The 13,819-nt window shown below is 37.9% G+C and overlaps 1 protein-coding gene across 1 annotated transcript in view; it reads left to right on the plus strand.

Moving 5' to 3' along the window:
- MINDY2 (MINDY lysine 48 deubiquitinase 2) overlaps window positions 1-13,819 on the plus strand; it is an 81,075-nt gene that overhangs the window by 38,211 nt on the left and 29,045 nt on the right. The window contains 2 exon segments of the mRNA XM_010374254.2: window positions 1,316-1,474; window positions 6,724-6,826. Of these exon segments, the coding sequence (XP_010372556.1) occupies window positions 1,316-1,474; window positions 6,724-6,826 (262 nt within the window).

A 13,819-nucleotide genomic window follows, 5' to 3' on the forward strand; every position in this document is an offset into this window, starting at 1 on the left:
CTTTAAAACTGAAACTTGCCAGGCATGGTGGCTTATGTCTGTAATCCCAGTACCTTTGACAGGTTGAGGTGGAGAATCACTTGAGCTCAGAAATTCAAGACCAGCCTGGGTAACATAGTAAGAGCCCATCTCTACAAAATATCAAAAACATTAGCTGGGCATGGTAGCATGTACCTGTAGCCCCAACTACATGGGAGGCTGAGGCGGGAGGATCACTTGAGCCCAGGAGTTTGAGGCTGTGGTGAGCCATGATCACACCACTGCACTCTAGCCTGAGCAACAAAGTGAGACCCTATATCCATCAGACAACTCCCCTTTCCCACTTGCTCCAATCCCCTGGAAACAGCCATTCTACTTTCTGTTTTTATGGGTTTGATGACTCTAAATATCTCATATAAGTAGAATCATACAGTATTTTTACTTTTGTGACTGGCTTATTTCACTCAGCAAGATGTCCTCAAGGTTCATCCAGGTTGTAGCATATGACAGGATTTCCTTCTTTTTTTAAGGCTGAATAATATTCCATTGTATGTATATACCTCATTTTCTGTATTCATTTGTCAGTTGTAACTAAGAATAGATAAAGAATTACGAATAATGTTGCAATGAGCATGGGTATACAAGTATCTCTTCAAGATCCTACTTTCAATTATTTTAGATTCAACAGTAGGAGAGGCCTTCCTCTTTAACTTTTAAAACATTTGACTTTAGACTTTCTGGTCTAAAATAGGTCCTTCATTTCTCCTGCTTTCTACAACCTCTTCTTGCTCAGTTTTTCTTACTAATACTTGACATTGTTTTATATATATACATGTTTATCTCTCTCAATAGAATATTAGTTGCATAAGAGCATGAACTTTGTCTTGTTTTGTTTTGTTTTTTTGAGACTGAGTTTCGCTCAGTTGCCCAGGCTGGAGTGCAGTGGCGCAATCTCGGCTCACTGCAACCTCCACCTCCTGGGTTCAAGTGATCCTCCTACCTCAGCCTCCCAAGTAACTGGGACTACAGGCGCATGCCACCATGCCCAGCTAATTTTTATATTTTTAGTGACAGGGTTTCACCATGTTGGCCAGGCTGGTCTCAAACTCCTGACCTCAAGTGATCCGCCCACCTCAGTGTCTCTTTTATTCATCGTTATATCTTTCAAACTCCAATTAGTGCCTGACACATAGTAGATACTCAGTAGTAAAAATATGTTGAATTGAATTTATTGGATAAAATGGAAAATTAAAAGTAAATGTGCTCGTACTTGAATATCTTTTTTGTTCTTGTTTTGATGTTTCTGAATTAGAACTTTCCCCTTTTCTATTTTCAGAATATGAGTGATGCCATGGCAATTCTGCACAAACTACAGACAGGCCTGGATGTAAATGTAAGATTCACTGGTGTTCGAGTGTTTGAATATACACCAGAATGCATAGTATTTGATCTTCTTGATATTCCTTTGTACCATGGGTGGTTAGTAGACCCTCAGGTAAGTCACAGAATTTAAATTATATAAACACAAATGCAGGAAAAATGTATTAATTTGGAAAATTAATCTCAATTTATATTTTTTGTTACTTACTTTTTTTGCACTTTTGCCTGGAATTAGCCAAACTATGAGGTTAAGAGCGCAGTCCTCCAGACTACTAAGTCTGCCCAAGACCTCTGACCCCAACTGCAAGGAGCTAGGGCCCAACTACAAGGTTAGAGGGAAGAGCTCATAGAAGACCACCTTTACTTCTCACACCAATCACAAGTTCAAAGGTTTCCCAAAACTACCCTCAGGTTCAGTAATTCACCAGAGTGACTGACAGGACTCCCTGAAACCTATTATACTCACCATTACAGTTTATTACAGGGCAAAGGTACAGGTTAAAATTAGCCAAGGAAAGAGGGATATATGGCAGAATCTCGGAGGGTTCTGACTGTGAAGCTTCCCTTGGATCCTCAGGACATCATACCCTCCAGGAATTGATGTATGACAATATGCACGGAGTGCTGCCAATTCTGGAAGTTCACCCAACCTTCAGTGTTCAGATTTTTTATTGAGATTTCATTATGTAGGTATGATTTAATTTATTGCCCATGTAATTGAACCCAGACTCCTACCCTTTCCTTCCTGGAAGCTGAGCTGACACCATGTGGTTCATGGGATCCATCATTAGTATAAACTGCAGGTGTGGCCCAAGGAGCCCACGATAAATAACACAGTCAGTCCTATTGGTACGGAAATGCCAAGATTTAGAAGTTATTTCATAGGAGCCAGGACAAAGGTCAAACCTCTCTTTGGGCAAGACCGTATTCTTTATTGCATAGCTTTGAAAAGAGATTTTGTATTACCCAAACATTTATTTTAAAAAGGCACTCCCATCTATCCATTCTAGCAATCCAGATTTTGCCTCTTGTCAAGGGTATCAGGGTCCTGGCAGGAAGTAGATGACACACTTAAAGATAACTGTCAGAAGTTTAATGAAGAGACTGTTTACAAAGGTGTGGACAAAGTTAAGGGGAACAAGGAAAGGTTGGTGAAGCATCTTAGACCTAGCAACAGCAGAAAACGATTGCCACTCCTAACTCTGAAGAGACAAGGAGGGGGAACACTTAGCAGAACACAGCAAGATTGATTACTAAAGCACAGAGCTCCTGACCAGGAGATGTGACCTGCAGGAGCGGAATACTAGCACCAAGCTATGGCCCGGCAGGGAAAGAGCATAGGTAAAACATTCTCTGACTGCCACTTTCTGATTTCCTCCAGTAGCTCCCAGTGGCCAAATTCAGCTGATAACTAGAAAGTAAGAATTCCAGTTGCTGCAGTCCATAGAGGTTAGTCTCCCAAATAGAGAAGAAGTGGAGAGTCAATTGGAAGGATGAAAGGAAAAAATAATTCTACTACCACATATAAATTTTTATATAGGTTAGAGTCTTCTCTTTTCCACTGATCTGTTATGTCTATTCCTATACTCTTGTAATATTATTTTCACTTACTTACATTTTTTAACATAAGTAAGATTCAAATTTCAAAATAATATTGGTTAATTGTGAACTTTAAAATAAAAAGACAAAGGAATCATACCAGCCAATGCCTTTCAAATTTATTTTGTTTTATGGTATGAGGTGAGAATTTACCTTTTTTATAAATTAAACTTTTTATTTTGAAGTAATTGTAGATTCACATGCCAGTGTAAGAAATAATAAAGAACGGGCTGGGCGCAGTGGCTCACGCCTGTAATCCCAGTACTTTGGGAGGCCGAGGCAGGTAGATCATGAGGTCAGGAGTTCGAGACCAGTCTGGCCGAGATGATGAAACCCCGTGTCTACTAAAAAATACAAAAATTAGCCGGGTGTGGTGGCGGGCACCTGTAATCCTAGCTACTCAGGAGGCTGAGGCAGGAGAATCACTTGAACCCAGGAGGCGAAGTTTGCAGTGAGGCAAGATGGTGCCACTGCACTCTAGCCTGGGCAACAGAGCAAGACTCTGTCTCAAAGAAAAAAAAAAAAGAAATAATAAATAACGATCCCTCATACGTTTTACCCAGTTTTCCCCAATGGGAAAATTTAGTAATTTTGCAAAATTTAGTAAAATATCAAAACTAGGAAATTGACATTAATAAAGTCAAAATACATGGCTGGACACAGTGGCTCATGCCTATAATCCTAGAACTTTGGGAGGCCAAGGCAAGAGGATCACTTGAGCCCAGGACCTCAAGACTAGCCTGGGTAACATGGCAAAACCTTACGTCTACAAAAATTAGCCAGGCATGATGGAACATGCCTGTAGTCCCAGCTATTCAGGGAGCTGAGGTGGGAGGATCCCTTGTGCCTAGGAAGTTGAAGCTACAGTGAACTGGCTAATTTTTTGTATTTTTAGTAGAGATGAGGTTTCATCTTGTTGGCCAGGCTGGTATGGAACTCCCGACCTCAGGTGATCTGCCCGCCTCAGCTTCCCAAAGTGCTGGGATTATACGCATGAGCCACCATGCCCAGCCTATTGATCTTGTGTTTATTATTGTAGTTGGGTTTTGGGGGGTTTTGTTTTGTTTTAGAGACAGTGTCTTGCTCCATTGCCCAGGCTGATGTGTAGTAGCATGATCATAGCTCATTGCAGCCTTGAACTCTGGGACTCAAGCAATCCTCTTGCCTCAGCCTCTTGAATAGCTGGGACTATCGACATGCACCACCATGTCCAGCTAATTAAAAAAATTTTTTTAATTAGAGGCCTTGCATGGTGGCTAACGCCTGAAATCCCAACATTTTGAAAGACCAAGGTGGGAGAATTGCTTGAGCCCAGGAGTTTGAGGCCCACCCGGACAACATAATGAGACTGTCTCTACCAAAAATTTCAAAATTAGCTGAGTGTGGTGGCGTGTGCCTGTAGTCCCAGCTATGCAGGAGGCTGAGGTAGAAGGATTGCTTGAGCCTGGGAGGTTGAGGCTGCAGTGGGCTGTGATCACACCACTGCATTCCAGCGAGAGTGACACAGTGAGACCCAGATCACACCACTGCACTCCAGTGTGGGTGACACAGCGTGGGAGACAGTAAGAAAAAAATCTCAAAAAAATATTTTATTTTATTTTTAGAGACAGGAGTTTTGCTGTGTTGCCCAGACTGGTCTTGAACTGCTGGCCTTAAGATATCCTCGTGCCTCAGCTTCCTAAATTGTTTGCGTTACTGGTGTGAGCCACCACAGCCAACTTATTGTAGCTGTATTTTTGTGGATTTCTTAGAATTGAAAATTCAGATTCTTTGAAAAGACTTATTGAAGTTGAGTCACTAATGAAAAGCACTATAAAGTAAAGGTGTTGAGGAAAATAACATCTGAAGAGATTGTGCCCTCAAATTGTTTCTTAAGGGTCTAACTTCTCATTTTACATAAATCAAAGCTGGAACTCATAGATGTTTCTTGTGCAATTTACCTAGAATCTTATCCTAAGGATCCTCTCACAAAGAAAAGGATTTGTTTGGCTCTGCATCAAAAGATTGACCGTTGAATACATTTTTGTGTTTTAAGTTAATATGAAATATTTAGATATGGACCAGGCACAGTGGCTCACACCTGTAATCCCAGAACTTTGGGAGACTGAGACAGGCAGATTACTTGAGGTCAGGAGTTCAAGACCATCCTGGCCAACACTGTGAAACCCCAACTACTAAAAAATACAAAAATTAGCTGGGCGTAGTGCCAGGCGCCTGTAGTCACAGCTACTAGGGAGTCTGAGGCAGGAGAATCACTTGAACCTGGGAGGCAGAGGTTGCAGGGAGCCAAGATTGCGCCACCACACTCCACCATGGCGACAGAGCGAGACTCCATCTAAAAACAAACAAACAAATTAGTCAGGTGTGGTGGCGGGTGCCTGTAATCCCTGCTACTCGGGAGGCTGAGGCAGGAGAATCACTTGAACTTGGGAGGTGGAGGTTGCAATGAGCCAAGATCACACCACTGCACTCCAGCCTGGGCAAGAGAATGAGACTCCATCCCCCCACCAAAAAAAATGTTTAAGATATCTATGCCTATAAACATTTTCCACAATTTCCTGCTTTGAGGTTTTGAATTAACTGATTGTCGTCTCAACCAATCATCAGTTCCAGTTGTATGAGTTAAGAGTCTTTTAGTATTGTAGACTTTTTCATAAATGAGGAAAATAAATTATAGCCTAGAATGGTGGTTCTCAAACTTGCTATGCATTGGAATCACCTGTGCAGTGGAATGAAAACTCAATTGAGAAGCAACTTGAGCCTGAAATTCTTCTACATCTTTTTAATAAGCTCCCGAAGTTTGAAAAGCACTGCTGAGTATTGTGCAGAGATATATGTTGAGACCTGTGGTATTCAAAGAGTAAGTCCTCAAGTTGATCATTTGAATGTAGGAAGAAAACATTGGCCCTCTTATTTTTATTTATATAATTCTAAAATTTGTATTTATTAGGTATATAACTTATTAATACAGCAATGCACGTAAATAATTTATAAATAAATATAAATATATTTTTATGTATGGAAAGTCAACTATATAAGTTGTTTAGACAGTAGAAACCTCTTTTTCTTCTATAGTCAAAGCAAAGTGTAATGGAGAGAGAGTAGAGAAGCCCGATTTTATTTTCCTATAGCTTAAAAGTTTAAATTTACTCTTCTGCTGTACCTCTAAAAACAAAGATTAAATAAGAATCATGAAGCAGATGCCATTCCTGATTAACATATATTAGCTTTTCTTCAGGAAAATAACGTTAGTTATCTCCACTCACATCTCCACTATACTTCTCTAGGAAATAAGTAATAAAATGGAATAATTTTATTAATCCTATAAATTAACATATTTAAAGTTGCCTTGCTTTAAATGTGCAACATTTGTTTTTTAGTTTTTTAAAAAAAACTGTTGCTTGGTAGTTTATGCTGGGTGAAAAAAAATGGATATTTTCTTGTTTTTTTCTCCTGAAATAGTTTATGTTTTATTTTGATCACTTAAATACATGTTTATGACCTTAAGAAATAAAGTTGCATGTAATAATCCTAATCTTTTTTTGCATAATTAAAATAATACAACTGTAGTATTTTTCATAATGTGTCATACTGAGCTGTAAACAAACTTGGAAACTGTTGGGTGTTGATTTTAGTGCTGATTTTGTTTTTTGTAAATCATAGTTTTATATTTAGTATTAGAATAAAATTATAAAGAATGATATGGCTTTTTTTGTTTTGTTTCTAATCTTACCATGATTAGTGAGATGGTCATTTGTTTTCTAGATTGATGACATCGTAAAAGCTGTTGGTAACTGCAGCTACAACCAACTAGTGGAGAAGATCATCTCTTGTAAACAATCAGACAATAGTGAGCTGGTTAGTGAAGGTGGGTGAGTGCTGCTATTTCCTGACTTTTGAAATTCTTGGCAAGATAATTTTTCTAATAATTTAATATCTTTCAAATTTATTAAATAAGACTTCTAAAAAACACATGTCATATTACTTGTATGAATTTTAAGAAGTAACCATTCATAGGCTGGGCATGGTGGCTCTCGCCTGTAATCCCAGCGCTTTGAGAGGCCGAGGCAGGTGGATCACCTGAGGACAGGAATTCACGATCAGCCTGGCCAACATGGTGAAACCACGTTGTCTACTAAAAATACAACAAAAAATTAGCTGGCCATGGTGGCGCATCCCTGTAATCCCAGCTACTCAGAAGGCTGAGGCAGGAGAATCACTTGAACCCAGGAGGTGGAGGTTGCAGTGAGCCAAGATTGTGCCACTGTACTCCACCCTGAGCAGCAGAGTGACTCTGTATCAAAAAAAAAAGAAGTAATCCTTCATAAAGGTGCCAATGAAAGGTTTTTCCTAGAATTCTTTTTCATTTAACTTGTAAAATCAGGCCTCGATTCTATTAAAAATCTTTGGAATCACTTGCTAACTTTGGTATGGTCATGTACCCAGAGGTTACTGATAATTACTTTTTTAAAAAAGGTTTATTATTTAGGAGTACTGAATGGACTTTATCATTGATCCTGAATACTTCAATTGAGTGAGATGAGTATTATGGTGCTCAAGTACTCTATTTTAGTAGACTACTGCCTTACATTTCAGTATGATACAATATATTAAAGCCCCATTCTGAATCAGAATATGCCTCTGAAAATCAGTTTTCCTAATCCTTAGCTAACTGAAATTCCTAAATTCATCATCACAAAATCAGTTTAATATTTTTTCAACTGTGTTCCAGTCAATGATGAGAAGTGGAGATTTGAAACAGAATGCTATCAAAAGGCATAGCATGTAAATATACCTTCTTAGTCCCCATTTTACTCTTTCAAAAATACACACAAATACTGAGGCTATAATTCTTCTATGAAAGGTAAACAAAAAAGAAAGAGAAATCATGAGAAGTAGAGCATGAGTTTTAGTCTGTCTCAGACACACAATTATTTTACATAAGATATAATAAAAGTTTATTACAATGATCACATTTTTAAGAATTAAAACTGATGACTACAAGAACATATGAACATATAAAAGATACGTGCATGAATTCCATCTATATTAATCAGAACCCAACTAATTATATTACTTAATTATCCAGAAGTTTAACACATTTTTGCAAAAGAGGAAAATAATAAGAAAATGCATAGTATTTTAGTTAAGGTTTACCCTAATCTTTTTTTTTTTTTTTTTTTTTTGGAGATGGAGTTTCACTCTTGTTGCCCAGGCTGGAGTGCAATGGTGCGATCTCAGCTCACTGCAACCTCTACCTCCCAGGTTCAAGCTATTCACCTGCCTCAGCCTCCCGAGTAGCTGGGATTACAGGCGTGCACTAATTTTGTATTTTTCGTAGAGGTGGGATTTTGTCTTGATCAGGCTGGGAGGTTTATGCTAGTCTTCTACTTGCAATAAACATATAAAGATACAGGGACAGGCTGGACATTGTGGCCCACACCTGTAATCCCAGCACTTTGGGAGGCTGAGGCGGGAGGACTGCTTGAGCCCAGGAGTTTGAGACTAGCCTGGGCAATGTAGCAAGATCCCATTTCTAAAAAATAAAAATAAAAAATTAGCCAGGCACCTGTAGCTCCACGTACTTGGTAGGCTGAAGCTGAAAGATCACGTGAACCCAGGAGGTCAAGGCTGCAGTGAGCCAAGATCATGCCACTATACTCTAGCCTGGGCAACAGAACAGAATCTGTCTTAAAAAAAAACAAAAAGCAAAAAACATTATACAGTCGTTGATCGTTGATTTCTCTGACAACTCTTTCGTTACAGCATGAGGCAGCAATGTTCAAATTTTAGGAGGGAAAGAAGCAACAAAAACTGTTAGAAAAGTGTTTTATCTCAATTAACAAAATTCCTTCTCAATGAACTAGAATGTAGGGGGAAAAAACTCCACTCACTAGAAGTTTGCATTCCTATACAAGCTCTCATTACCATAGATATATTACTAAAAAGAAGCTCTTGTTTTAAAAATGTCTATGTATGGAATCCTTCTTTTTCAGTAATGTCCAGTATACTAGAGTATGCTATTCAGTAGTACTTGAAGGAACAATAGGATTCAGAAAGTGGTAACAGACAGAATGCTAGCCAAGAAGTAATACTTGGATAAACTGACTTATGGAGTATGAAGTTATGTGAAACACTTTTAACATCTTTCCCAATTATGGCTACAAATACAGTAAGGGTGGGACTTAGTACTACAATAATTAATAAAATGAACAAAAAAGTCAATCCCTTCATTACTTCTTTTTCCTTAACCTGGTGTCACAAATATTATTTTTCTGACATTGATTCCTCAGGATAATGAAAAACTATAGTTAATATATGTGTTATTGATAATTTAGGAAGAACATCATGGTAAAAGCAAAGAAAGAAACCCTCTAAAATGGTATCGAATTTTTAGGGAATATCTACTGGGTATATTTATTGATTACTTCCTTGATATATAAATTTCATAGTGGTGAAATTCTTCATTCCAGATTTCCATATTAAAGAATAATTATATGTGTCATTCAGCATAATTAAAAAGCTAAACTAGGTATTTGTTCATAAGTAACTACATAAGTAGTTCATTTGAAATAATTACTTAACACTAATGGTTACTTGTATAAGACACTAAGAAATCATGGAAAATAAAAGGCCATAATAGACCATAATAGACATTTTTACTTACTTTTTAGCAATTAGCTTTCCTTCATCATTTTTCTTCATCATATTATCTTTTTTTTTTGAGACAGTCTCGCTCTGTCACCCAGGCTGGAGTGCAGTGTTATGATCTCGGCTCACTGCAACCTCTGCCTCCTGGATTCAAGCAATTCTCCTGCCTCAGCCTCCCGAGTAGTTGGGACTACAAGCATGTGCCACCATGCCCGACTAATTTTTGTATTTTTAGTAGAGATGGGGTTTCACCATGTTGGCCAGGCTGGTCTCAAACTCCTGACCTCAGGTGATCTGCCAGCCTCGACCTCCCAAAGTGCTGAGATTACAGGCATAAGTCACCTCAGCCAGCCCATCATATATCATATTATCTTGAGTGGTGTTCAGTTGAAGTAATCTGCTTTCTTTTTCTGTTTAGCCTGCAATTGTAGCTTTCCCTTTAAATCAGTAGAATACCTCAAAGCTGACTTATTTCTAATCTTTATTAAAAAATAAGTTTTGGTCACAGGTGATAACTTTTTAAAAATTCAAACATTTTATTTCCTATCATATTTTATTTCCTATCAAGGTATGGAGAATAAGAAATATATTCACTCAAATTCCTTTTTAAGGAAAAAGAAATGTTATTTAGCACATAATCAAATAGAGTTAGGTGTTCTTTCAACTTGTTTTAGATAACATTCACTTTCCTTGATGCAAATACCTTGTAAGTAAAGGTATAGAACTTTTACTTTACGTAGAATACTTATTTGTAGAATACACTGCTTTTGGGTGTCGATACCTTTTTTATTTTCTACTTCTTTTCCAGTACAATGATGAATAGAAACAATACCTTTTCGAATCTGGTTGTGATGATGCTGATTTTTCATGGCAGCAAAAATCAGCAAGTTTAAAAAAAGCACAGTCCCAGCAGCCAGACTTCACCAGAGCTATTCATTTAATTCCAGATGCTGTCAGGAATGGTTCTTTTTTGTTGTGTGTGTAGTTTTTGTTTGTTTGTTTTAAGACAGAGTCTTGCTCAGTTGCCCAGGCTGGAGGCTGGAGTACAGTGGTACAATCTCGGCTCACTGCAACCTCTGCCTCCTGGGTTCAAGCAGTTCTTCTGCCTTAGCCTCCCAAGTAGCTGGGACTACAGGCTCACGCCACCACGCTGGCTAATTTTTTGTATTTTTAGGTGAGACAGGGTTTCAACATGTTGTCCAGGCTGGTCTCGAACTCCTGACAGCTGATCCGCCCACCTCTGTCTCCCAAAGTGCTGGGATTGCAAGTGTGAGCTGCCACACCCAGCCTAGGAATGTTTCTTTAACAATTGTTCCTAGGACAAAAATACGCTTATAAAAATATTTCTAGGATATCTATTCATTTATTAAAATATTTATTGAGCCTTTATTATGTGCCATAAATACTGAACATTATAGTTTGGCTTATTATTTTTATTAAATAATATTGGTTTCCTTTTCTTTTTCTTTCTTTAACTTTTATTTTGAAAAATCTCAAACCCATAAAAAATATTATAATGGCACAATGAACTTTTATATGCTCTTTACCTAAATTTACCAATTGTTGATATATTGAATGTTTTATTTTTTTCTGTATTCCTACACACCCAACACATAATCTTTTTTTTGTTTGTTTGTTTTGTTTTGTTTTGTTTTGTTTAATTTTGAGATGGAGTTTTGCTCTTATTGCCCAGGCTGGAGTGCAGTGATGCAACCTTGGCTCACCACAACCTCTGCCTCCCAGGTTCAAGCGATTCTTCTTCCTCAGCCTCCCAAGTAGCTGAGATTACAGGCATGCACCACCACACCTAGCTAATTTTGTATTTTTAGTAGAGATGGGGTTTCTCCATGTTGGTCAGGCTGGTCTCAAACTCCCAACCTCAGGTGATCTGCCCACCTTGGCCTTCCAAAGTGCTGGGATTACAGGCATGAGCCACTGCACCTAGCCCCACACACTCTTTTTTCCCTAAATCTTGTGAGAATTAATTGCAAATATAGCACTTTGCCCGTAAATGCTTCATCATTTGTCTCCTAAGGAATTCTCTTATATAAATTCTCCTATATAATCACAATACAATTTTCTCAAGCAATTTAGCATTGATACAATATTATTTAATATATTGTTCATATTCAGAATTATCCCATTTTCCCAGTAATACCCCTTACAGCTTTTGATTTTTTTCAATGTAGGCTCCAATTAAGAATCATTTAGTTGTCACATCTCTTTAGTCTTCTGTAATGTAGAATAGTTCTATAACCTTCTTCCTTCCTTCCTCTCTTGCTTCCTTCGTTCCTTCCTTCCTTTCTCCTTTCCTCCCTTGCTTCCTCCCTCCTTTCCTTCTTTGCTTCCTCCCTCCTTTCCTTCCTTTTTTGTCTTTTATGACATTGACTTTTTAAAATAGTCCAGGCCAGTTGTTCCATTGAATATTCCTCAATTTGGATTCATCTGATTATTTCCTCATTAGTAGATTCAGGTTATATATTTTTGGCAGGGATGCTACATAGGTGACATTATGTCTTTCCCAGTGCATCAAATTGGGGGCACATGAGCCTGATTATCTCATTATTGGTGATGTTCAAATACAAGATAATATCTGCCAGGTTTTAATACTGTAAAGATGCCCTTTTCCCTTGGTAGTTAATAAGTCACCTGTGTTGTTATTCTTTGAACTGTGTGAATATGCTATTCCTTAATAATCTTTCACCCAGTAGATCTGGCATCCATTGATTCTTGCCTGAATCAGTTATTACTGTGGTAGTTATAATTTCTGTTATTCTTTCTATTTATTAGTTGTTATTCTTCTGTAACAGAACAGTTTTCACTTCTCTTCCTTCTCCTCCTTCCCCATTAAAAAAAATTATATCAATATAAACTCATGGATTCCTTTTTATTCAGTGTATTATAATCCATTATCATTATTCTTTTTGATGCTTTAATTGTTCTAAATATGATATGGCCAGTGGGATGCCCTCAAGTTGGGTCTTGTGTTCTTTTGTATCTCCTCATCTTTCCTTGAGCACTTATTTTTCGGCACAGTAAAATGTTCTGGGCTCCCTACTGCACTCCTGGAATCAAATCATATGAGTGGATTGGGCGCAGTGGCTCACGCCTGTAATCCCAGCACTTTGGGAGGCCAAGGTAGGTAGATCACCTGAGGTCAGGAGTTCGAGACCAGTCTGGCCAACATGGTGAGACCCTGTCTCTGCTAAAAATACAAAAAATTAGCCAGGTGTGCAGTGAGCCGAGATAGCGTCACTGTACTCCAGCCTGAGAACAGAGGGAGATTCCGTCTCAAAAAAAAAAAAAAAAAAAAAAAATGATATGAGCTTTTATCTTTTCAAGTAAAACCTGGGCATTTGTCATTAAAATAAATTGTTTTGCCCATCCTTTTGAGAAAAAAATACATTAATATAATGTATTTGATCTTTGAAACTTAAATATAGATTAAATTCTTTAAAATTAGATTGTTTAAAGCTGTCACAGTGCTCACAGTGACAAGTTAAGTTCTGACTAAGCTTAAATTTGAACACAAATCTCAGACAGGACCACATCTAGGCAACATTTTTAAATAAATCAAATTTCCTTCCTTCCTATTTCTACATTCTATTCCTTTTTACCTAATGATAGTACCTGTCTTTCTAACTTCACCATCTCTAAAGCATTCATTGCTTTCATGTTCTCTAATAACTGTCCAGTAATAGAGGAAAACAGTTTAATGAACTAATTTATTATTGAATTTCTTTTTTCTTTTTTTTTTTTTTTTTTTGAGACAGTCTCTGTCGCCCGGACTGGAGTGCAGTGGTACAGTCTCGGCTCACTGCAAGCTCTACCTCCCAGGTTCATGCCATTCTCCTGCCTCAGCCTCCCGAGTAGCTGGGACTACAGGCCCCTGCCACCACGCTCGGCTAATTTTTTTGTATTTTTAGTAGAGAAGGGGTTTCACTGTGTTAGCCAGGATGGTCTCGATTTCCTGACTTCATGATCTGCCCGTCTCAGCCTCCCGAAGTGCGGGGATTACAGGCGTGAGCCACCACACCCAGCCTTGAATTTCTGAATATAAGAAATATTTTCAAATATAGTAATCTTCTCAGGAAAATAGGGCTTACAGTTTATTCTCATGAATAATACTCTATTATCATTATATGAATTTTTTTACCTTTGGTATCATCAATAACAATATCTAACAATAAAATTGAGATTTCATGTGAAT

This window comes from Rhinopithecus roxellana, chromosome 5, assembly GCF_007565055.1.
Source record: "Rhinopithecus roxellana isolate Shanxi Qingling chromosome 5, ASM756505v1, whole genome shotgun sequence".
Classification (NCBI taxonomy): Eukaryota; Metazoa; Chordata; class Mammalia; order Primates; family Cercopithecidae; genus Rhinopithecus; species Rhinopithecus roxellana.